Source organism: Xiphophorus hellerii, chromosome 19, assembly GCF_003331165.1.
Source record: "Xiphophorus hellerii strain 12219 chromosome 19, Xiphophorus_hellerii-4.1, whole genome shotgun sequence".
In the NCBI taxonomy this organism is placed as follows: Eukaryota; Metazoa; Chordata; class Actinopteri; order Cyprinodontiformes; family Poeciliidae; genus Xiphophorus; species Xiphophorus hellerii.
In genome coordinates this window covers 19737662-19761726 of record NC_045690.1, presented here as the reverse complement: position 1 = coordinate 19761726, position 24065 = coordinate 19737662, and the positions used below count along the sequence as shown (strand labels likewise).

Below are 24065 nucleotides of genomic sequence, written 5' to 3'. Positions count from 1 at the left end.
TGTTGCTGACTACAGCATTTGATCTTGATCTTTGCGTGAGCTCACAGCAGAAAACTGATCTTTCTTAAGATGAATGTGTGAGTGAGTATGAGATAGATAGCCATCCTTCACTCTGTGAATACAGATATGCCGTCTTTAAAATGCTGGTTAGCAGTTAAGCTGTTAAGAGAGCAATGTAACTGTTTTTGTGGTGGACTGATCTCCCGACAAACAACTCCAATTAATTTTGAACAAGATAATTAGATCAACATTTGTTGTGGTGGTTCCTTTACCAATCCAAGGTCAAAATTACATGGACAGGTTAAAAACAGACATACTGTACATCCTTTCTCATATTGTGACAAATGTACGGTATCTTAGCAAGTTGCTCCTCAACCACACTATTTTTATAGACAACAACAAACTTCTGGAAATCCTCTTGCTGAATATTAGATTAACTCTTCTTGGAAGAATTGGTAGAGTTAATTTAAAATATTTAATTTTCTGTAACAAACCTCTCTATTAAGCCTTCTATAAGGACTGACAGAAGCCTAATGTCAGCCTAGTTTGTCTTTATGGGGTGCACTTTAGGACAAAAAACCCCAATTTTTTTTCTCTTTCACACACCACCACAGACTTACACACACACTTACAAGACTACAATTGCATACATGTATATACCCCATATATCCAGTAGAGAGAACACCCAAGTTCCACCCTGAAAGATGGCCAGGATTCAAATCAAGAGCCTTTTTGTTGTGCAGTCCAGAAACTAAACAATTTAAAGTGAATTAAAACATTTTTGAGAGGTGACCAAAAACCAGGCAAAATTATACAAGAAGCTTGTTGATGACAACAAAAGGATGTCGTTTCTCTGCAACCTACTAAGGCCTGCTTATTCAAACATTAGTGGAGATGTACAGCTCTGGAAAAAATGAAGAGACCTTTGCACTGAACCCCACTGAAAACCTCCTGGTTATTCCAACACACATTGATTTATGAACTCTTCCTGAGTTAAAGCATTAATATTGTTGTTTCTAAATGAATATGGACTTGTTGTTTTTTTTTTGAGTATTTGAGGTCTGAAAGCACTGCATCTCTTTAGTTTTTTTTTGACAATTTCTCATTTTTTGCAAATAAATACAAAATTTTTGCTTGAAATTTCAGGGACATGTTGTTACTAGTTCATAGAATAAAAGAACAATGTTCACTTTACTCAAACATATACCTGTAAAAAGTAAAATCAAAGAAACTGATCATTTTTAGTGGTCTCTTAAGTTTTTCCAGAGCTATATATATATATATATATATATATATATATATATATATATATATATATATATATATATATATAGTATATATCCCACCATGTGTTGATTAGATATCCATTATGAATTCAAATTTGTGCATCTAATTATTATTTTTGGTGGTATAAAGATTCTCACATGGATAAAAAAAATCAGTTCAAATGTACTGTATTATTAAATTCCCAACGTTTAAAAATAATGAGCATAACTATACTTCTGACTGGCACTGCAGGTGGAAAAGCAGAAAACTGAACCCTGACGAGTGAATTGGAAAGTCTGATATTTTTCTTCAATGTATTAATTATGGAGAGATTGTTGTCACAATAGATATTTTGTGATCATTGCTCCACCAAAGTCGTGTGACGACGAAGCGGGTGTTCAAACAGTCAAACATTTAATGAAATTAAGCCTCAAAATTGTTTTGATCCCTTATTAGAAATCAAACATTTAGTTAGATCAAAGTTCAGATAAGCCCTGTGATGCTGTTTTTAAAGTAAGCCACCCAACTTAAATAAAAAATGTAAAAAAAATATGTGATAAGATCAAGAGAGGGCCAGAAAAAATAATTTTACAAAACACTGCCGGGAGGAAGGGGGAGTTCCTGACCGCTGGTCAATAAAAATTTCTTGCAAGTCATATAAACAAGTGTGTGAGTCTGCTGGCTTGTGTACCTTCAATGGCAAAAGGCTTCCCCACTGTGAGCAGCTTGCAGTCTGCATCAATGGAGACCTCAAAGTCGAGCAGGGCTTTATCCATGATGAATGCATCCAGAGCCGGAGGATCTGTCCTTCACCACCAACACACACACATAACAACAAGAAGAAAAAGAGGAAGAGAAACAGCGAGAGAGACAGTGACGGATTAATTAAAGACCTCTAATCTGTAAGAAAAGTAAATATAAACATACGCCAGATTGAGTTCTCCTCAACCCTGATTCCCACGATTCGGAATGTGAGGCTGTCATGTCAGCTCGTCATTTATAGGGAGGATTAGATTAACCATGCTCCAATACACTTTGTAAACACATATATCATTACCTAAACCAACAGGCTCTGCAACAGACTGATAAGGCATTATACACTCTGCAGAGGACTCTCCTGCTCCAGCGATATTGATCCAATCGACCCTAATTGACCCCTAATTACAGACCGTCCCCGTGCTGCTGACCACTGCTATGGCTGTGGTTAAGGATGCACAACACTCAGAGTCTGAAAAATATACTTGCTTCTCTAAGATAAAGACATGCACTTTTTCAACATAAGCCCATACACACCCAGGTTCTACTGCGAGATCGTTAAATTTACATAAGTGCATACACATGAAAACATATTGTTACGGTCTATTGGTAAAAAAAAGAAATAAAAAAATCAGCCCAGCCTGATCAAATTTCCAGGAACTTGCTATTCAGGACATGAGTCTCCACACAAAAGGTTGACTTTACAAAGTCTTTGCCTTCCTGGCAAAGATGGAAAGTCTGTTTTTCGATGTCTAGGCCTGTCAAATATGAGGCGCGGGGAGCAGAGAGGATAGAGACAACTTACGGGACTAAAGAGGGTCGGAATTCACCCGATGCATGGCCTTGGAATAAGAATTGAGTTTGCCGCTGTATGAGCGCGCGTGTGCACGTGAATGCATGAAAGACGACAGCCAGAAAGGCATGTTTCAAGTGTGTGCACAGGTGGAGTGTGTGCAAGTTATTTTCTGAGCCTTCTACATATGTGTAAATATGTATAAGTAGCCAAGGAAGGATTGGGTTTTTCTTCTCTCTAAGATTTGTGAGCAGTATTGGGGTCAGTAGTTGTGCCAACACAGTATTTTACATTCCAACTAGGGCTCCCTGCGCTGCTGTGTCTTACAATTCAGCTTTGCCTTGCACACAAGCAAACAGCGCCTTCATCATCCTCTTTTTCTGAACAAGCGCTTTGTATCTTCCCACTGGTATCACAAAGTCAGCACATGCTCCATCTCCGCATCTCTGCTGGTGCTTTATGCAGCAGGCAGCGCCTCTGACAAGTGCATGTACGGTTATAGCATCATCTGTCTTCAATGCTGCATGTAGCCGGTCCAAACTTACTTTTTAAATCCTTGCATTCTGTGTTCATTCCGCTAGTTTTCCGTGAAGCTTTTGAAGGCTGTCCTGACAGATGTTACGGAATAAGTTATGAAACCTTGAGAGTCTTCGCTACCTAACTCGCGATACGGTTTATTTGAAAATTTTAGGATGATGAAGGAAGAATTTATGCACTGATCTACAGGTTCAATAAAGTTGAAGACTTTGAAGGGTTTCAGTATTATCACTTTCATCCTTCTTTACTGTCACAACAATCAGCAGGATAAGCCAAACTTTTGAAGAAACTGGAAAAGCGGCTCAGAAACCAGCACATCGGCTGCCCTGCTAGGTTACAGAAGTGAGATGTGCTCGATGTGTTGGTGTAAAACTCGGGTACAGTGAGCTCAAAATAGCTGTTTACATGTTCAAAATCAACATCATAACAGGAATATGATCAAAGCAGAGATTGTGGAGGTGGTATGTAATGCATGCTTGAGTGTTTATGTTCAGCTGAAAAGCGTCATGAGTCGATGCCAAAGAACATAAAAATATGATTAAATATTTTCAAAATACACTGACTTTCACAGTTTATTAAAAGTATATGTTTTAATAAGGTTCATGTGAAGTTTCTTCACCAAGGCAGGTTTAATGCTAGACCAAGGTAGGTAGTGCCAGAGTCAGGTATCCACTTGTTCCATAGAAATTTAGCAAAGAGTTGATCTGAATTACCAAAGACAGTCACCTCTGCATCAAAATGCTTCTCTTTGTCTTTCTTTGATGTATTTGAATCATCATTAAAGAAGAACCAAACCCAGAAATCATCTGGTGACCAGAGTCAGTTGATGTTTAGCTTGACTGGTTCCCACCCTCCCAAAAATCTAATCTTTTTCAGATCGGAGAACATAAAATCCTAAGCGATGCCATGCCAGGCTCCACTAACACCGACGAGAGTTGGCAGTAGGATCTGGTACTGTTTGAAAAACGTTCAAAGCTAAAAGGCAGCTGGAGAAAGCATAGAGAAAAAGATTGTTGAAAAGAGAACTGTGTATTCTAGGACGTAGCTGCTGTAGCTGCTGTTAATTAAGGCTGCAAAAAAGTGAGAGAGAGCAAGGCTCTCAAAGAGGTATCAAGAAGGTTAAATGAAGGCTGATTTCTGAGACTGATGCTCTCACGTTTCAAGGATTCAAGGAATTTTATTGTCATACCATTTCACAATAGCTTGCTTGTGGTACTAAACTAGAATTCGGGTCCCAGGTCAAGAAGTCTAATAAATAAATGATGGCGTATCTTAACAGGTGTCTTAACTTTCGAAGAAGGCAAATTATAAACTCACACGCTAAATTAGGTCAACTTTGCAGGTACCGAGTTGAACTCCACTGCCTTTAAAACTGCCTTAAATATTCTTGGTATACATTCAACTTGTCAAAAACTTTGAAGATTTTGGTTTACATCGACATGAAAGCGTCACAGAGTTGCAACAGAGTTCTCGGCTGAATATCCATGATGTGAATATTTCATTCCACAACATGCCAAAAGTGCTCCATAGGATTGAGATCTGTAGGCCATTAGAGTATTGTGAACTCATTTTGTTCAAGAAACCAGATTGAGACTTGAACGTATCCTATCACAAGTATCCAGGGCTACACAGGCTATAAAGGCATGGCCCTTGTCAGCAAAAATTACTCGGGTATTGGCTGTGTTGTTTAAAAATCATCAGCCTGCCCTGAGGAGCTCAAAGGGGGGCAAGAAAGTATCCCAAACAACCTGTGAACAGCCACACACTTTGATGCGGTGCCTTAAATTCTAGCATCTGAATCTTGCAGCTAATATGGAATCTCATCCTATCAGGCAATTTCTCTTATAATCCTTTATTTTTTTCCTTCTATCACATTAAAATTTAAGGGTTGTTCTGAATGTACTTGTCATATTGTTTTGTATCTGACTTTAATACAGATTTGATGACAAAAAAAGCCTAATTTTTTCAGGAAACTTTTTCCTAATTTGTTCAATTTTAGTGAGCCTATGCAAATTGTAGCTGTCACGTTTAGCCAATCGGAGGCGGTCCATTGCTGCTGTAGCCCATCTATGTTTTCTGCGTACTTTGGTTGTTTACGAGTGACCAATTGAGCTAATTGTGTATTTTTGTCTTCTTGAACCATTCTGCAATTCTTATCTGACATCTACAAAGCATTTTTTGACCACACACCTATCTGTCGTGAATTGTGTAGGGAGATGGAGGGGATGGACGCGGCAGGACCCAGATGCGGTGGAAAATGAAGGGTTTTAATGAAGAATCGATGTACAAAAATCCAGGCAGCACAGGTGAGCAGCAGCAAAGCTCTGACTCTGGTAGCAACTGGGACATGCGCACGACTTCTGATGCACAACATCCGACATTCAACTAGGACCCGACGGACGTAGGTGGGCATAAATACACAGGGAAGGTAATCAGGGGAAATAGGGCACAGCTGGGATCAATCAAGGGGTGGACAAGAGACACAGGAACTAAATAAACACACAGAAAACCCAAATCCTCACAGCGTCACTCACTTAATCTTTTTTGTTTGTTTGTTTGTTTTTAGCGGTCATTGTTTTTTTAGATGCTTTTCTGCAAATGATTTCTATAGATCAGCAATGTATATATATATTTTACGTTTATTTCTGTTCAAGGTCACCTAAGTCCCTTTATTGCTCATTCTGATACTTGATTTAAACGTCAGTGAAATGAGTTGCTGCCTTGTAATTTGTTGGTTGAATGGCCAGTGAATGTGTGTATCTTCGAAGAATTCTTTAAATAGATGCCCATGCATGTACAGAAATCTGGCAGCATGGTGGTGCTTAGCAGTGTGCTACAGCAGGAAGGTCACGGGGTCAAATCCCAGCTGTGGCCCTTTCTGTTTAGAATTCGAATGTCCTTCTTGTGCTCATGTGGGGTTTCCACAGGTACTCTGGCTTTCTCCCAGCGTCCAAAAACAAACTCCACAGAACAGACCTACCAGTGTGAATATATTTAGATGCAGGGGTCCTCTAAGTCCATATTTCAGCTGGCCCCTACAGGACAGGGTCCCGCAGTTACATAAACCTTTTTCTCCCGGCTGAAAATATTAGTTTTTTAGCACCTTTGTGTTTCATCCGCTTTACGTTTTTTAATGCCGTATACAAATCACTTGTGCAGCCCTTGTGAATTACGTAAACTTTAAAAATAAACATGCCCTGCCTCCCTGCTTTCATCTGCTTTCTGTCCCCATTCAGCATCCCACCGAACCGTTCCTTCCCAGCGATAATTACATCAGTCTGGCCCTGACTTGCATTCATTCCTATTTTCCAAAACTCATTATGAATAAGAAAACCATTTTCCCCCCTCCATTGAAAGCATGTTGTCAATGCAATTTATGTCTAGCTTTACCTCACTTATACCTTTATTTGAAATGGGTTTTAAAAAACAAAGAAAAAAAAAAAAAGGTCATGTTAATGCGGAGTGCGAATGCATACATCAACTGGTGTTCGTTTGTATCTTTGACAGGTGCAATTGCAAAGTACCGTGTTCTCTTAATAAGAAAACACAGAAAAATGGATTAGAGGGAACATTGCTTCGGGCGGAAAAATGGCAACAAATCTCACAAAACCTACAAAAACACATCTAGCCTTTGACTTCTCTCTTTGAAATTCAAAACGAATCTTTAGGACATAATAGAACTGCTACACCAAAACTGATGTGGCGAAGTAGGGTGAGCAGACGCAACACACACAAGAATGTTTGGACTCAAGGGTATAAAAGGGCGTGCTTTAACCCTTACTTTAGCATGTGCACACCCTCTGGCGTTGTGGGTTGGTTGTAGCGTCTCATGTAGTCGTGCATCTCTGGGAAACTCTTCTTCATGTAGTCCTCGGCGCTGCTCTCCCTCACCGTCCCAAAACGGAAGCCCAGAGAGGGATGGTGCAGCTGGGGGAGCGACACAAGAAGAGGATGGTGAAGAATAAAGGCGAGATGGTAATGTAGAAGTAAAAGAGAAAAATGATGGAACTTGAGGAGAAATTCACGCCGACTCCAAACTCACCCGAAAATGGAACAGGGATGCGAAAAGCAGTAATGCTTGACAAATTATTCTGCTCCTTCCCCCTTGAGCATTTTTCACTTTTTGTCTACAACTGTCACCTTTTTTATTGTGTCTTTGTCAAAAACAAAGCAGCACATGGTGGACATATTGTACCACAAAACTCTGAAAATGTCTTTTAAACATAATGTAGTCTGCCCCCCCCGAGTCGGTGCTTGAGGAACGACTTTCCCCTGCAGTTACAGCTCCTAGCATTTTGTCTTGTTTTTTGTTTTTAACAGCTTTCCTTATCTAGGGAGCAACGGTCTAGCTGAGTCTTCTTTGCAAAACTGCAGAAGTTCAGTCAGATTGGAACTTAACGTTAATGTTGATATATTGCAACAAATTACCTGTTAACTGTACACTTTGACTGCATATGGATATGCTTTGCGCTAAGCCATTCCATCGAAACTTTCGCTGTTTGTTTAGGGATATTGTCCTTTAGGAAGATTAATGTCCAACCCAGTCACACACTTATTGCTTCCTCTATCAGGCTTTCTTCCAGAGTTCCCTGGTATTAAACACCACTGATCTTCTTTGCTTGTGAGTTTAGGACTGCCGTGTCTTCAAAACTTCAAACTAAGTTTGAACTTTTAACCATCCTCTTTCAAGATTTGGAGCATGAATTGGTCGAACATGAGACGTTCAAACTTAGGATATTGTAACTGTTATAAATGTTTTCCCTGATCTGTCTGGTGTATACCTTAGTCTTCATGATACTGTTTGTTCTCTTTTGTTCTTTAACGAACCTCACAGACTTTCGCACAACAGATGGGTTTATACTGAGATTAAGTTGCACACAGATGGGCTCTATTTACTATTGCAATTGGTGACTTCTGGAGGTAAATTAATGCACTGGATATTTTTTTTCAGGGTAATTCAATTGAATAGGAATGATCATATATGGATACGATTTTCCCTCTAATTCAGAAAAAAAAAAACAATGCACTGTTTTGTGTTTATCATAATAAAACACATTCAAGTCTATCATTCTGGCTAAGTTGGAGACGGTAAGAGTGGTATAAATACCGTTCCAGACCACTACAGCTGTGTGTTGTATGTCAAACACCTTCCAGTTATAAATTTGGCAGCTTGCACGTCACCTTACCTTCTCGTCGTGAATTCCTGAAACCTGCTCGAAGGTTTTCTCTCCAACCATAACAGCAGCAAGGTTGGCTGTGTAGCTGGACAGGACCAGTAAGCAGAAAATAGCCCAGAGGTTCATCAAGAAGCGTCCCGTCCAGCATTTAGGAGTCTGCAGAGAGATGACGGATGATGAATGAATAATTGAACAAATCTAAAAGATTGAACTATCGTAGCTCAAGAAGAAACGGAGAATTAACACTGTGTCAAAAATGGTCTTTTGCCTCCCTCCACCCCCTTTTTAAATATAAAACCTCCATGCAAACTCTGTTTTTCCTCCCCTAAAATTCACAAATTGTGAAACCAAGGAATCGGTAAAAGCAAAACCGAGAGAAGAAACTGCAAGGGTTTTTGTTGCAGCATATCGGACATATCTTTCCATTAAATCGCCTGCTTAGGGGAATTCACCACCTGAAATGTGCAATCATTCAATTACTGAACCAATTAAAATCCACTTAAAAGAAAGAAAATAAATTCACTTCTAGTGTTTTAAAGGCTGGAGATTAATGGGACATCAATTATACAAACAAGGTTATAACCCACTTTCACAACAGCATGGAGAGGGTGATGAACACTCAGCATAATTAGTCGGTTTACTGAAAAGGGAATAAAGTGAGACTTCACATTATGAGCATAATTTTCCAATTAGCATTTTTGGGGGAGGAAAGTCGTCCTTAGGAAAGCTCTCCTACATCTCTACAATAGAGATGTAATAATAAAAGTGGCATCTTAGTGCCGACTCAGCACTGTTTTATGTAAATTGTGTTTTCTAAATGAACGAAAGATATAAATCTTGTCAAACTTGTTCTAATTTACTGAATACAAACATATTTAAATAAAGACCTGGAAGCAGCATTTTCCGAGCAAACTCTCAGCTGATGAGAAAAAAAAAAAAATACAGCATTGTTGCATGAAAAGCTCATCAAGCAGGATTTAAAATAGACACCTAATTCAGTCAGTTTGACGGCTTAGCCTACATACTTGTTTGTCTCCACAAGTTGAATGTGTTTGCAGAGGGGGGGGAAAAAGAGCTTCAGGATTAGAAGATTTGTTGGCACAACAATGTAAACAGTTTGTTTCTTTTTCTCGCAAAGTTGCCCAGATTTTACCATCAAAGTGTTAAACGGCTGCAGATGTGAACCTGTTTATGTGCTGCTTGTATTAGAAAGGATCGCCTTTCTAATACAAAGTCTTTAATAAATAAAGACAATATTCTCATAAAAAAACTTCTAGTTTACACAAATTAAAGCTCTTAACCAATTTTGACCGAGCATGGCACGTTTTCTAACATTTTAGAACGTATTGTGATTTTTATTTTTGTTACTGAATGTAGTATTGTGCTGATGTACGGATTCTGACTACCTTGACTAAAGCTGTGCACTATGTTTTCCCCATGAGTGACAATAAAGCACAAAAACTGAGCTGAACAAATAAAAAAAACATCAGAGCTAAATATGTAATATTTTAGAAGACGAGCTATAAAATTAGTAAAGACAAAACAAGCCCCACTGAACAAATCCATATTTTACAAAGAAGCAATTATTTCAGTTCCATTTCATAACCACACATTAACATTTCATCTCCATCTACTTCCATTTGCCACGCCATTTTGTGTCACATATTTAGATGAAATATGAAGATTTGTAATGATAAAAATTCTCAAATGCCATACAAGTTGACTTTAATTGCATCCAATCTGCTACAGATGAAAAATAGCAACCATTTTCATTGATTGTCTTTCTGATTGACACTTATGAAATGTAACAGATTGTGACTCCTGATTAAAGCAAAATAGCTGTGCACAACCTCCTGCTGGTTGATATTATTTACTGGAGTCATAAACCACATTCCCTGACAGCAGGCTGTGAGGAGTTTCTAAAAAAAAAAAAAAAAAAAAAGTTTAAATCATAAACTGTCTAAGTGAAAAAGTCACCAGCCTGGTGAAAAAAAAAAGCCTGGTCAAAATGACTCCCTCGGTGTGTGTTAAACTTTAAAAAGAAACACATTTCAAGAAATACATAAAAAATATTAAAGACATCACTTTGAGTGCACACAGTACAAGAAGGGAACATGTATTATGAATAATTAGTTGGAAAATACATTCCCTATTTTGTACTGTTGCACTTTTAATTGTTTCGTGCCTGAAATGAACCATAAGTCGAATGACAGGAGTAATGTGTAATATATATTCTTCAGAGAATGGCACAGCAAATTAATTCAGAAGATTTAGACATTTGGTACACAGTTGTGGACGCAATGAATAATGTTTTGTTTTACTTTCCCGCCTCTTATTCTCCCCCTTGTTTTCAACTTTGGACTTATAGACTCAAGGTCAATCAACACATGATACGCCGACAAATTTCTCAAATAGTCAACACAATGGATAGCTGTAAGTTTAACTTTCTAAAGCTCATAACGACGAGTTCAAAATCTAAAAATTGTTACAGCTCTTTGTGTTAAAGAAATGTAGTTAGTGGACTTAACTAAATGAGACGGCTACGTTTTGCAGTGTAGGACTATAGTGCTGGCCAGCACCGTGTCTGAAGTACTGGAGAAGGTTATTTTGACCTCTGACAACCAGTTTGACTTTAAGCATAAACATCGGACAGACATATGCATTTTTGCTTTGAAATAAATTTCAGATCTTTTCATCAACATTACCACTTTCTTTTTGCTTTATAGATGCCTCAAAGGCCTTTGATTATGTAAACCACCAAAGGTTATTTCGAAGCAGTCTGCCTACTTTGTCTACAATTTCACTATAAGGACTGATGCTTGTCTGTTTGTGTTAGCACTAGAATACAATGGAATAACACTCTAGGTATATTCTGCTTCTCGCTGGGCTGGGCTCCAGGACCTCAAAACCCACTCCAAAACAAAATGGGGATAGCAAATGGAAGTCTGAAAGAATTAAACCAAATATCAAAGCTGAACTTTACAGTTAGCAATCGATTCACTTGCCCTCTCTCCCCTACAGGGCAGGGCGTGTAGAAAACGTCACAGTTTGGCTCGACACCAAGGGTTTCACGGAGCTACTGAAGGACATTTTAACGGGTCCTGAGACTGCTAATGAACACAACTGTTAACTGACACATTAGCTGCTGCAAAGATCGAACGTGTGACCTTAGAGTAACGCTTTGAGGTGAAGACTCCAGCAACACTTGAGGAGCAAAGTTATCAGCAGACCAAGTCGTTTTGGCTTGTGGCCTTCACCAGCGTCACGTTCGGTTATGGGAAAGTCCTTCAAACTCTTTCACTTTGGTTATTATGAGCAGCTTCCTTTAGGGACAGCATGTGATTATGCATTTAAAATCCTTCATGATTAGCTGCAAACTCAACAAGGGGGGCAGGCGCGATTTTTAGCAAATGACACTTGCTGCTGCTTGAAACTTTCAACAGCACAAGCGCAGGTTTTCATAATGATGGATTTTTGGACGGCTGCGTCGCTGCGTGGAAAACAAAGAATGCAGGGAGGACGGAGTCATCATTCATCCGCTTTGTGGTTGGACGTGCGCTCCAATGTGACTGTGGGTGTGACACAATCTGTCAAATCTGACACGTCCCAGAAGAACGCCGTTATTGCAAAGGCACATTTAATATCTTTACATATTTATGTCAAATAAATAACATGGAAACAAGGTGCAGGAAACTAGATTGCTTCACCAGCCGCCGTGTGTTTATTAACAGACAAGAAGCAGTCACATTTCTTTGTCGGAGCTTTGTATTCTAAATTTATTCAGGAATTACAAAAGGAATTTTACCACCTGTAAGTGTCAACTAATATTATTGTTTTAGTCTATATCGATGGTATATGAAGAGGTTTCTCTTTACTTGTGTTTATAGCACAAGAAGCATGTGAAGACTCGCCTTGAGATCACATTTTCAAACTCATGTCTTGTCTCAACTGAATTTTTACTTGGTCTTGTCTACGTTCTGGACATGCTGGACATGAACCGCAAAGCCAGTCGAGACCACTGCTGGAACATCTTTTTTTTAAATGAAACTCTGTTAATCTGCCGTTTGGATTCAAATACAACAAATAAAAGTTGTTTTTTTTTATTATTTAAAAATGCCAGCAATGCAAACAATGTCCCTATGTTTTAAGGAGGCACAAATGTATGGGTGTCCCATCTGTCTGTGCAATATGCAGAAAGCAAGTCTTCTAAGTGGGTTGGTCATCTGCTTCCATCCACTCTGCCTGCAGCTAATGGCAAATTTGTTAAGGTTTGTGCCCTGCATACTTGTGTGGTTGTTACAGCAGGTTAGATTTAGTTGAAAAATGGCATATACTTGAAAGTTTGCTGACAAAAAAGTTTAAGTTCACCCAAATATCTTGGCGGAGCACCTAGCTGTAAAAAATCAACCATATAAGTGCAACCACTTAGCCTGGACAGCAGTTATTTACTGTCTTTTCTTTTGTTCTGGTTTTTAATGAGCTGGTCTTGACTTTGTCTTGGGTCAGGCGGTTGTGACCGCAACTGGCGGAGCACTACAGAGACACTTGGAATCAAAACATTTCCATGGAATCGATGACGAACGCAACTGTAGTGAACACTATAAATACTCGCAGCACAAGACTCCACTTCTGAAGAAAAAGCATTCTGGAGTTTATTTAAAGTTTAGTGCTGAATATTTGGAAAAGCCAACAAAATACAAGAAGGATATTGTTTGGTCAGAGGAGAATGAAATTGGACTTTTGTCACTGCAAACTTTATAATTATGAAAGGAATGACACTTCTCATCACTCCAATATACTGCGTCAACAGTGAAGCTTGGAGATAGGAACCTTGTGGGGGTTGGGGTATTTCCCATATATAATCGAAGAAAGAATAAATGAGAAAATAATTACTGAAACATTCTTGATAAGAAGATATAATGAGGGTGGATGACTTTTTTATTTTAGTGAGCCAATAATCAGCCCCAGAAAGAAACTCAAGCTACTACAATTGCCTAGTCAAGCATCCAGTTTGAGTCAAACTGAAAATCTGTGGAAATATCTGAACATGTAATTGCTTAGGAGAGAGACCCCCAGAACCTTCAAGATTTGATGTTGGTTTGTTTACCAGCCAAAAGCTTTTCTACTTAGTATTAAATGCATTTCTGTAACCATGTTAAGTACTTGTTTTCTTGTGTCATTCCATTTTTTATGTATATAATTTACAAACTGGCTTGTTTTGATTTCCTTGTATGTGCGAATTACTTGAGTTTATACTGATATCTGACTTGAATTTCCTGCCAGTGGGCACATTAGAACTATATTTACTGAGAGAAGCATTGATTTGTTCAGTTGTTGTTTGCCCCAGTGTACATCACCCTTTCTACAGCACACTCAAACAGTTTCATCTCTCACATTCACAATTACACTTTGAACTCTGCCTGAGAATTTTTCTGTCAGCTTGCCGATTACCTCCTTTTCTATCACCTTTGCAGCCCTTAAGCAGCCCTCCTTCCCCTGCTTTCTTGTTTTTAACCTCGTGTCTGACCACTTTCGGGAGTTAACCTCTAACCATTAAATCTTTTACCACTTTCATCCCTCCCAATCATTCTCCCCAAAAAACTCTCCTTTGTATCTGTCGGCGCACTTACCCTTTCCCCTTTCTCTCCCTGTACGTACATTACCCTCTCTGTATCTCTCTACTTCATCACTGCATGCCCTCTTAACCATGCTCCTATTAATCTTTCCTCTGTTATGGTCGTCTCTATCATCTTCCCTCAAGCCTTTTCCCATGACTTACCCCTAACTGTTTTGATTCTCATTCTCTCCCCCGACTTGTTTGGGCTAATATCTACTTTCAGACGCACCACTCATGACGCCTGCTCCGCCACAGAGAGGGAGAGCTTCTTTACCTTGGTGGCGACGGTGCGTCCGAAGAGTATTGCGTAGCAGAGATTGAGGGCAGACGAGTAGGAGAACACACGCAGCCTGTTTCTGCCATGGGGGGTCATGCCAAACGGGCTGTTCCACTCGTACAAGGTGAGGAAGAGTGCTGTGAGGTGCAACGTAACAAAAATGCCGACCCACATGGACCAGTGGAGCGGCCACATGAAGGCTCCGATGGGCGCTGCCGTGTCCCGGCTACGAACCTGAATGACATTAAAAAGGAAAAAAAAAAAGGAAACTTGAGACCGACTCAAGACATTTCATCTTGTGGTGCTTAATCCAGAACTGTCACTATATGTCTTACTCTTTATTTCCAGAAAATAATCACAGTCAACACAATTCTAATTTGTTTGAAGCAGACTAAATTAATTGCTTATTCTGCATGCATTTTTAAGGAAAGAATTTATTTTTTCCTTAATTAAGTTCTCATATTCCTATGTGACGTTTCTTAAGCTAACTCTTGTTTTGAACTTTTATAATTAACATGTCCTCCACAAAGCTCCACAAGCTAATTATTGCCAAAAAAATATGATCTGTCTCTTGCCAGAAGACCAGGATTAAGACTGAAATATACAGAAGAATTAAGAGGTTACATAGTGTTAGGTTTTACTGAAACAGTCGCAGAGAAAAGATTCTGAAAGTTTTATTAGGGACTTACAGTCTAAATTTTTTTTTAGCCTTGCCTCATATAAACATGAGCAAATTGGCACCATTGGCAACATGTGTATTAAGCCTTCAAATAAATGAATATTTTATTGCAGTAGCATAATCTCACATATTGGGGAAAATATTCCGTGATGGAAATGAAATGTCTTCAGCAAATCCATGGTGGCACCTTTATTGATATTTCTACCAATAAAGAAATACCAAGAAAATGAATGCATTTAAACATGTTTAATGCTGAACTCTTCGTTGATGAGACGGGATTTCCCTTTGGTTACCAGGATGGAGGCAGACTTATTTTTACTTCGCCACCACACAGGATGCCAGTTAAATGTTTCAAAAAAACCTCAAAATCTTACTGTTAAACATTGGTAGTGAAGAGGGATATCTTGGAGTAGTCATAAGAACCATTAGGTGCATTCCATGTGCCAATTGCATGTATCGAGCTTCCAGACCTCTCGGGTCTTCTGGTTATGGTCTGCTCCGTATCCCCAGATCCAGAACCCAAACAAAGAGAAGGAGCATTCAGCTTCAATCTGGAATAAACTTCCAGAAAACTACAAATCAGCGGAAACGCAGAGTTCCTTTAAATCTGAAAACCCACCTGTTTAGAGTTGCTTTCGAAATGGAACATTGACCAACAGATTTGATATGTATCGATGATTTTAACAAATGACACTTAACAAAATGCGATGTCTGTTGTTGGTTTTCACATGTGATGCGTCTATGAAGTCTTTATGTTTTCACAGTGTACAGCACTTTGAACTGCCATGTTGCTGAAATCAACTTGACTGATTGGTTGATTGCATGCCAGAAAAAGCCCACTCTGCAATACGATCACAAATGTAAACAGGCGGAGTTAGCTAAACTTCACCAGGACTTTAACTGGTGTCATTTGGTTAGATGAGACTACTGTTAAGTACAGTGATGGATCTGTGATGCTGTATTCGTGTTTCTCTTGAAAAGGGCGAAAGAATCTTTTCGGGGTGTATGGCATCATGAAACCTTTTGAAATAATTGACATATTAAACAGTATGAACGCATTTGTAAGAGTAAATGTTTAATTTGTTCAGTTATGGAAGCAATTTAGAAGACAGACAAAAAGAGGAGCCAAAGATATACAAGTGAAGAAGACAAACACAAAAACTCACTGTGCAGCTTCACTCTGCAAACAGGAATACCTGATAAAAACCTGGTGCCCTCCGTCAGGAAAGTGAAAGTGGGATGTCATTGGCACTTTCCAGAGGAAAATATTCTAAACTATACCAAAGCATCATAGAAACGGTTTAGACACAAAAATCTATGTTTTCCTATGGCTATCAAGGTCTCTGGATTTAAATCCATTGTAAAGTGTGAGTTAGTCCCAGAACTCTGGACCTAGATAGAATAGATCCAGATTTCTTGATGGTCCAACTTGTAAGAGATAAGAAATACAAAAGAACAGTAAGTGTTGTCTTAACGTGTCTAAAGTGTTGTTGAACAAACCTTTGACGATAGGGATGCCAATACCTGAGACTCCAGTGATTTAGCGTAGAAAAAAAAAACATTTAATAGCATGAGATGTTACATGAATTAATGCAATTTCTAAAGAGCTCAGCGTGAGATTATTCTACTGTCATAAAATTTGAATTTATTTTAAGGCGTTAAACATATCTTCATCAGGGGTGCCAATAATTGCGGCCAGCAGCATGTTGACTGCAAACTTAAACTGAACAAAAATAATGCTAAGCAAGGATACCAGAATTCCCAGACTGGTGGAGTAAAAGGGAGAAGTGAAATCTATCACTCTGCTCCTGGCAGAGTTGATGGAGAAAGAGGTGACGGCCATGTCGGCTGTTCCATTCAAGAGGTCCCCCACAAGGCCAGTCCAGCGTCCCGTCCCGCTCAACGCGCCGTACTTTCCATCTCCCACAATGTAAAGGTCAAAGGTAAATCCCATATCCTCTGCCAGTTTCTCCAACAAGTCAATGCAGTACCCATAGCAGCATTTCCTTAGATCCCCTGGCAAATCTAAGAGGAAACAAAGGAGTGATGGTGATGTCAAACCATTTAGACATTCATATGCATGCTTTGTAAGTGCAGTGGTTGCACCACTGGGAATCTCTACGCAACAGTGATTTAAGAAAATTGCTGATGGATCACCAAAGAAAAAAAAAAAAAAATCAGCTTGGATATTTTAATGAACCTGGCACACTGGCCCAGGCTACATTTATTAAAATTGAGGCTACAATTTTTTATAATAAATAAACCCTTAAAATATGTATAAAAATCAGACAGCTGGCAATGTATAATATACTTTTTGACATTTTGATTTCTTTGGCAAAGTATTTTTTTTTTACAATCTCAGTTAATTTAATGTGACTGTCTGCCAACTCCTTCAAATTGGGTCCAGATTTCTCCGTAAGTCCAAAACCCAAAAGACAATCATGCGGAAATGTGATGAACTGGCATGTGTTCATTATAAGTCAGGGATACATTTACTCTTTCTGATCATATCTACATGCATTACAGACTTCTTGCATGTTACTGTTTACATTTACAATGTTTTGCCAGCATTTTGGGTTAAATAATGTCTAATTTGATTCAGTAAATGTAACAACTAAATGCATCCAGCAGGGGGGGTTTAGCGCTAGTGAGCAATAGTAAATAGGGAACTTCCTCCTCCTCAGTCAATACATGCTGGAGCAGAAGGAAGAACATGTTCGTGGCTCATTTCTTTGATTCTCTATTTCAGGTATGGGTCTACACATAAGAGCAACACTACTGCTGTAAGTGGGTTTACAAACTGCTAAAGAGCTTGTGAATATGTTTTGTTACTGAATATATTCATATGTTGTTTTAGGTTAAACGATAAAGTTTAGCTACAGTTAGCCGGTAGCTTATAGCAGACTATGCTAAACCATGGGTGAATGTAGCAATAGTGTATTCCAGTTGTAGACAGTCTTTGCACATGAGAGTTTGTCTCATGTGCAAAGAATGTTGTTTGTTGCAGAATGTTCTTTGTTACTCTCATATTTGTGCACTGCATTGGTTTTTAAGAAAACCATACTGTTGTTTCAAGTTTGGAATCATTGTTGTGTATGTATAAAAGTAAGAATTACTCAGTCACGCTGGAGCAGAGGAAAGAACATGTCTGTGGCTCTCTTTTTTTTTTAATTATCCCCCCCTTCAGGGCTTTTACAGAAACATGTCATTTGGCATCTTTGGCTCTAAAGGGAACGAAATGTTGTATTAACTGGTCCATCCTTGTATGACCTCTATAGCTGAACTTAATAGTTATGTGGATTGTTTTGGTTATGGAAACTAACTTCACCAATTAGAAATTTTGTCAGATATGGGAGTGTTAGAGTTGATATTTATGGAGCATTACCAGTGAGGAAGTGTCTTGGTCCAAATGCAGGGAATGAACAACTTGGTAACGGGAAGGCCACGAAGGAGCCTTCAGCAGTATGACTACACTGTCCCTACAAAGACTGTGGTGACTTTTTATTACCAGAAAAATAAAAGGCCTGCCCTGAGGACCGTCTTGTGCTTCTTTATACATATTATTGTATTTTTGGATTTGGACTTATTGAATTTTTTATAACGCATGATCATGACTTACCACTTTAGCTTATTAACCTATCTATCTTCTATTTGCAGTTTTTTGATTCAAGTTGGAAAAAAGTGCAAGGAAGGTCAATTTGAAAACCTTGAGCTTCCTTGTTGCCAATTATCTGTTTGCGTCAGAAAACACACTAGATTTATCTTTAATAGAGTAGATTTCATCTAATATTGATTTAATGTTTTTCATGTACTTCATTCATGAAAGTGTAATGTGACTGTAGAGCTCAGCCCTTGATACCAAGCCTGATATGCTTTTGAACCATACTGACCATTAACAAAATGAGCTCGATACTAAAGTAATGCTATACTACTATCTGAAGTTACTTTGGGTATATGGTGTACGGTATTAACATTAAAGCAAAAGCAAACACATCAATTCATTAACTTGGAGTTCAGAGTAATTAAAAATCCTTCTATAATGCCACAGTTGTCATTGGGTTAGTTTATGGCTTATTGTATTACTATTTTTTTCAATGGAAATGTGCAACACACAATGCAAGTATTTTGTAAGTAATTGCCAAAACAAACCCACCAATTCCTTCCCAGTCTATCACTGTAGAGTTGGGGTTGTGAAGCTGGTTGAAGAGGCCGTTGATTACATCAGTCCGATTAGTTTTAGGATCCAGACAGAGTTGACCTGCTGGACACAGACCATCCTCGTCGACCTCCCGCGTGAAGACAAATGGATGTTCAACCAATGTCACCACACGGAGGCGGTGTTCCTCGACGGAAAGTCCTGGTCTCCAGCGTCCTCCAAAATAGCCATCCCCTTGACCATCCCCTCCTCTGACACCAGCTCCAAGGCCTTGTCCCTGGCTGTTGCCGAGTCCTCCCACCAGTCCCAAAATGCCTCCCTCAAGTTCTAGTCGACCACGGGTCCACTGTCCTACAGTAACCCACGCTGGCTGACCCAGCGCACCTCTTTTAAGACTCCATACGTGGAAGAGTTGTGAGGAAAGGACTCGAGAAACACCAGCATCCACTTGGATCAGTCCCGTAGAGCCAGTGAAAGAGATGTTGGACAGAAACCTCAAAGTGAAGGAAACAACAATCAGACAAAGACAACAAAAGGAATGTTGCAGCTTACAATTGTAGAAATGTAACCTGAAATAACCACCAGGGCACTTTGGAAAAAAGCTAAATTTTCTAAACTTTGCACAGATGGGCACAGCCTGGTTGTAGCGCTCTAGCAGGTCTAGTCTCAAATGGGTAATTGAATCTCCCAGACGGTCATAATTAAAAGTTAATGCAGTGCAATGAGGGTCTCCTTCTATCTGCCAGTCCATACAAACAGTCATTGCTATTCATCTCACTCATCTGGTGGCCCTGCACTGGTCTTTACTGTGGAATATATTAGGAAGAGCAAACCCCATTCATACATATATCTTCCCTGGCCTTTCTTAAACCACACAGGGATTGTTTGTTCATGTCTTAGCATTTGATCATGACGATGCTGTCATGTTACTTCTTGAAGAGGCATTCAGGGCCCATTTCATCTTGATTAGTTGGAAACTGGAAGGAGGTTGCAAATCGTAGAAACAGTTACGCAAATGTTAAAAGTAAGTAAGGTTTATTGCATTTCGTGTGCACTGAACTGTGCCAGGAATGTCATGGTCAAGACTTGGAAATGGTAAGCTTTACTTCTGCTAATGGGAAAAGGGTGTTTGAGTTGTGGCTCATAAATGTAGCGCATGCAAAGGACAATGACTAGACTAAACTGATCATGTGGGTCATTAATCTTTTTTCCAAGCCAAATTTTAAGCGCTTGTGTGTGTTTCTGCTCGTGAATTTGTTCATTGCCCCACGTTACATTAGAATTTACGTCAGCATCCCCATATATCTGATGAACCTGATTAAAAATGCCCGCGTCTCATTCCGCATTAACTTGTGTTTTGTCATCAGCAGCCCTTTCTATCTCTTTGACCATAAAGTGGAAGAACTAGTCTTGCCTTAAGATGAAATCGCTCATGGTAATGGCGCAGCTGAATCATCATATCGAACAGACAGCAGATTCATCAAGCCAACCCACTCTAGACTCATACTCTAATGGGTTCTGCTGGCCAAAAATATAAAGAAATAAATAAACTAACCACAGAGTAAGCTTTACTTTACATCTCTTATCTGTGCTTTGTAACGAAGGACACTACAAAGCCACTTTCTCACACGTAGTGATAAGCTTGGATAGAACTGGCCAGCAAGAGTTGAGGTGTTGCAAATGAAACATTTTTAAGCAATGGCACTTTTTTTTTTTGTTTTCAGCATGTTGTATTGTCGAACAAGGCCCAAAGCAGAATTTAAAGAATGATGGCGGACGTCAAAGCAGCTTGATGAGTCTGCTCGCAGTGTCAGAGAGGGATGGCTTTCTCTCACTAACACCTGGTCCCAGTTTACCCGGCCAGCCTGAATGTCAGCAAAGCGGACGGTAAGTGATGACTCTATAAGAGAGTCGCAGGCATGTGCCATGGCCTCTTATCACTCCATCTTCTTTAGTTTGGAGGGAAGTTTACTCCCTCTGTCTTTTTTTTTGAGTGTTTGAGATGATACAAGACTTGCTTGTTTAGACAGTTTTAATCTCTTCTGTGGAGATGGAATCAGTGCGGCAGCTGTGTCGAGTGAGATGGAACTGACTGGCAGATCTCACTCTGATAACAATAGTCCTCTATCTGTTTTCCTCCCTTTACTCCTCCCCCACATCCTTTTTCCTCACAAGCTATTCTTTGACTTTATTCCGATTTTTACCTTTTGCTGCTTCCTACTTCCTCTGTCTTTGATCTATCTGCTTGCCTTTGACCAAGTTCGTGTTTTTTATCTAATGTATTTTTGGGATCTTTCAAGTTTGGAGATTCTGAGAAAAAAAACAATAGGAGCATCAATACTTTGGCTTTATCTTTGGTGCTCCAAAGTTTTGTATTTTAAACTATAACATTTTGCTTTTCCTCACTTTCTTCCTTCGTGCCTCACTCGCCTGCTCATATCTCCAGACGTCCTCTCTCTCCCACCCTGCCTTTCTCACTCCATCCCTTGGGGCACTGAACTGTTAATTGCCTCTTCCATGTGGAAGTCTCTCACATCCTTCAGCTTTGTTAGCATTCTCCCGAGCGATGCAATGTCTGGCTGTTGGATGAGAGGGATAAGAATCAGGCTGCATGGAGGGAAAGTACTGAGTGTAACTTCACGGTTTCACATGGTGTGATAATACGACCCCTTTTATCAGTCTCTTTCATGCCAGAATAAAGGTCACTTGCGCTATATTGCAAGCAGTACCATCATGAACAGCCCAGTCGGAAAGTCCATAGACTGTCCAAATTGACCGTCTACAGAAGGACTGTAACTTCTCCTAGTGTCCTGACAAAGTTTTTAGGTGACTGTAAACCATTACTGAGTTACTCTTTAAAGAGCAACAAGACTACAAATGAGGCAGCACTTGGCAGCACTGCTTTCAGTATGTAATCAATCTAATCTGTTCACAGCACACTGAGGTTTAGCAAGTCTAATATTTACGGAGGCAACAATCATCGCTTCGCTGCAAAGATAACTGAAATGTGTTGGAATTGAGATTTGATAAGAACTCTTTCATTCGGGGAATATGACTACAAAGTAAAATCTAGTCTTTTAAACAACAGTTTAAAGATTAATCCTTAGATTGGACATTAGCAGGGCGAGTGCTACAAACATCGCATCGATTAGAAAACACAACTTCACAAACTAAACACTGCAGAAATCTGTTAAATTGGATTTTTACACCGTGGGCTTGTTTTAATTGCCATCCTTTCATAGCAAACAGTTGATAGCAAATAAATTCCAAAGTTGGAAAGATGCACTGTTGACTACAAATGATGGTTCATTACCAGGCCTTTGCAGATTATTGACATGCTGATGTGAGTGTTGGAGCTTTTAAATCAGCTGTGTTGGAGCAGAGACGCATCTGAAATTGTCAGGACGTTGGACACCCATGATCTACATCAGGGATAGGCAACTCCAGTCCTTTAGGGCCAGTTTCCTGCAACTTTTAGTTGTGTCCCTGGTTCAACACACCTCAATTAAGTGGCTGAATTACCTCCTTAATATAGAGTCAAGTTCTCCAGAGTCCTGATAATGACCTTTACTTTTGACTCAGATGTGTTGAAGCAGACATACTGTATATCTACAAATTGCAGAACTTTAGTTGCCCACCCTCTTATATGTTGGTTGTGATATTCCAATCAATTACATTAATAATGAGCTTCAAAAGATGAGCATTAGCTTTGCTAAAGCAGTGCTAGGCTAAAGATTTTCCCAAAACCGCATGTTGTTTTGACACACAAAAAAATCATTGTATTCCTTCTCAGTTTGGTGTACCTATGTTTTTAGCCTTTGGCCCTTAGTGGTCAATAGTTTTTGCACCCTGGTACTTGTCTAAACTTCAGAGTGAGAATCCAGCTAGTAACAATGTTGGTGTTGTAGATGATTACTCTCTGCCGGGAGGCAACATGCGTGCTCAGTATCTGCTGCAGGCCCAGCTCCTTCTAAATCCTTTTCTCTTCAACAACCTCATGACCACAAGATGCTGGGTACTTGCTGTTTTATCCATTATGCTATTCGAGGAATATCCGTGTCAACTGACGGGGCAAAAGTGTTTCAGTTTGGAGGGAATTTACAGAAGAAGAGTTCAGCTCTGCAAACTGTATCAGCTACATGGGGCTTAACTGGATTTCTGAAGTCTATAAGTGTCCATATGTGAGGATTACATTTTTCTTCTTCAAGTGAAAACATTATTATTTAATAAGTCATTTTTTTGCTCTCCGTGTGTCTTTATATCACAGAGAGCACCTTGGCAGATCTTTGAAAGCTGTCGGAGGCGCTTTTTAAAGCTGCAGGGATTGGGGTGATGGTAACAGCACGGACCCTTTTGTGTCAGTCTGTGAATCTATATGTCACACAGACCTCCTCCCAACCTCTGGCATGAGAGTTAAGAAATTAGATCCCCTATTGTGCAGAGGACAGACAAGGGCAACAGTCAGAGCGCGAAGAGCCATGAGCAGAGAATTTACTACAAAAAAAAAGCCAAAATGTCACTCAGAAAGCTAATGAGCTCACAGACACCTAGTTGTGGGACCAGCTGAAATTAATTGTAGTTTGTCAGCGTGATCAATGTGTTGTAAGGTGATTGTGTAACTGCTCACTTGTGGGACTACGTCTCGTAATTTTAGGCTCCCAGCGGTAATAATTTCACAGCAGAAACGGGGGGCTTGCACAGAGGCTGGTTGTAAGAGAAAGTGTTTTTTAAGGGATGAAATAAGGCATGACAAGAACTTCTGCTAGTCCTACATCATCTGAGGGAAGATATTTAATGGCTGGACAAA

General features: G+C 39.5%; 1 protein-coding gene across 1 annotated transcript in view; it reads right to left on the bottom strand.

The window, feature by feature from the left end:
- The window catches only part of LOC116708498 (glutamate receptor ionotropic, NMDA 3B-like), a 121144-nt gene that overhangs the window by 21603 nt on the left and 75476 nt on the right, over nucleotides 1–24065 (bottom strand). The window contains exons 3-8 of the mRNA XM_032546363.1: nucleotides 19256–19752; nucleotides 16856–17127; nucleotides 14421–14657; nucleotides 8539–8685; nucleotides 7134–7279; nucleotides 1958–2073 (exon numbers count right to left, since the gene is read on the bottom strand). Coding sequence (XP_032402254.1) covers nucleotides 1958–2073; nucleotides 7134–7279; nucleotides 8539–8685; nucleotides 14421–14657; nucleotides 16856–17127; nucleotides 19256–19752 — 1415 coding nt within the window. The remainder of the gene's footprint in view (nucleotides 1–1957; nucleotides 2074–7133; nucleotides 7280–8538; nucleotides 8686–14420; nucleotides 14658–16855; nucleotides 17128–19255; nucleotides 19753–24065) is intronic.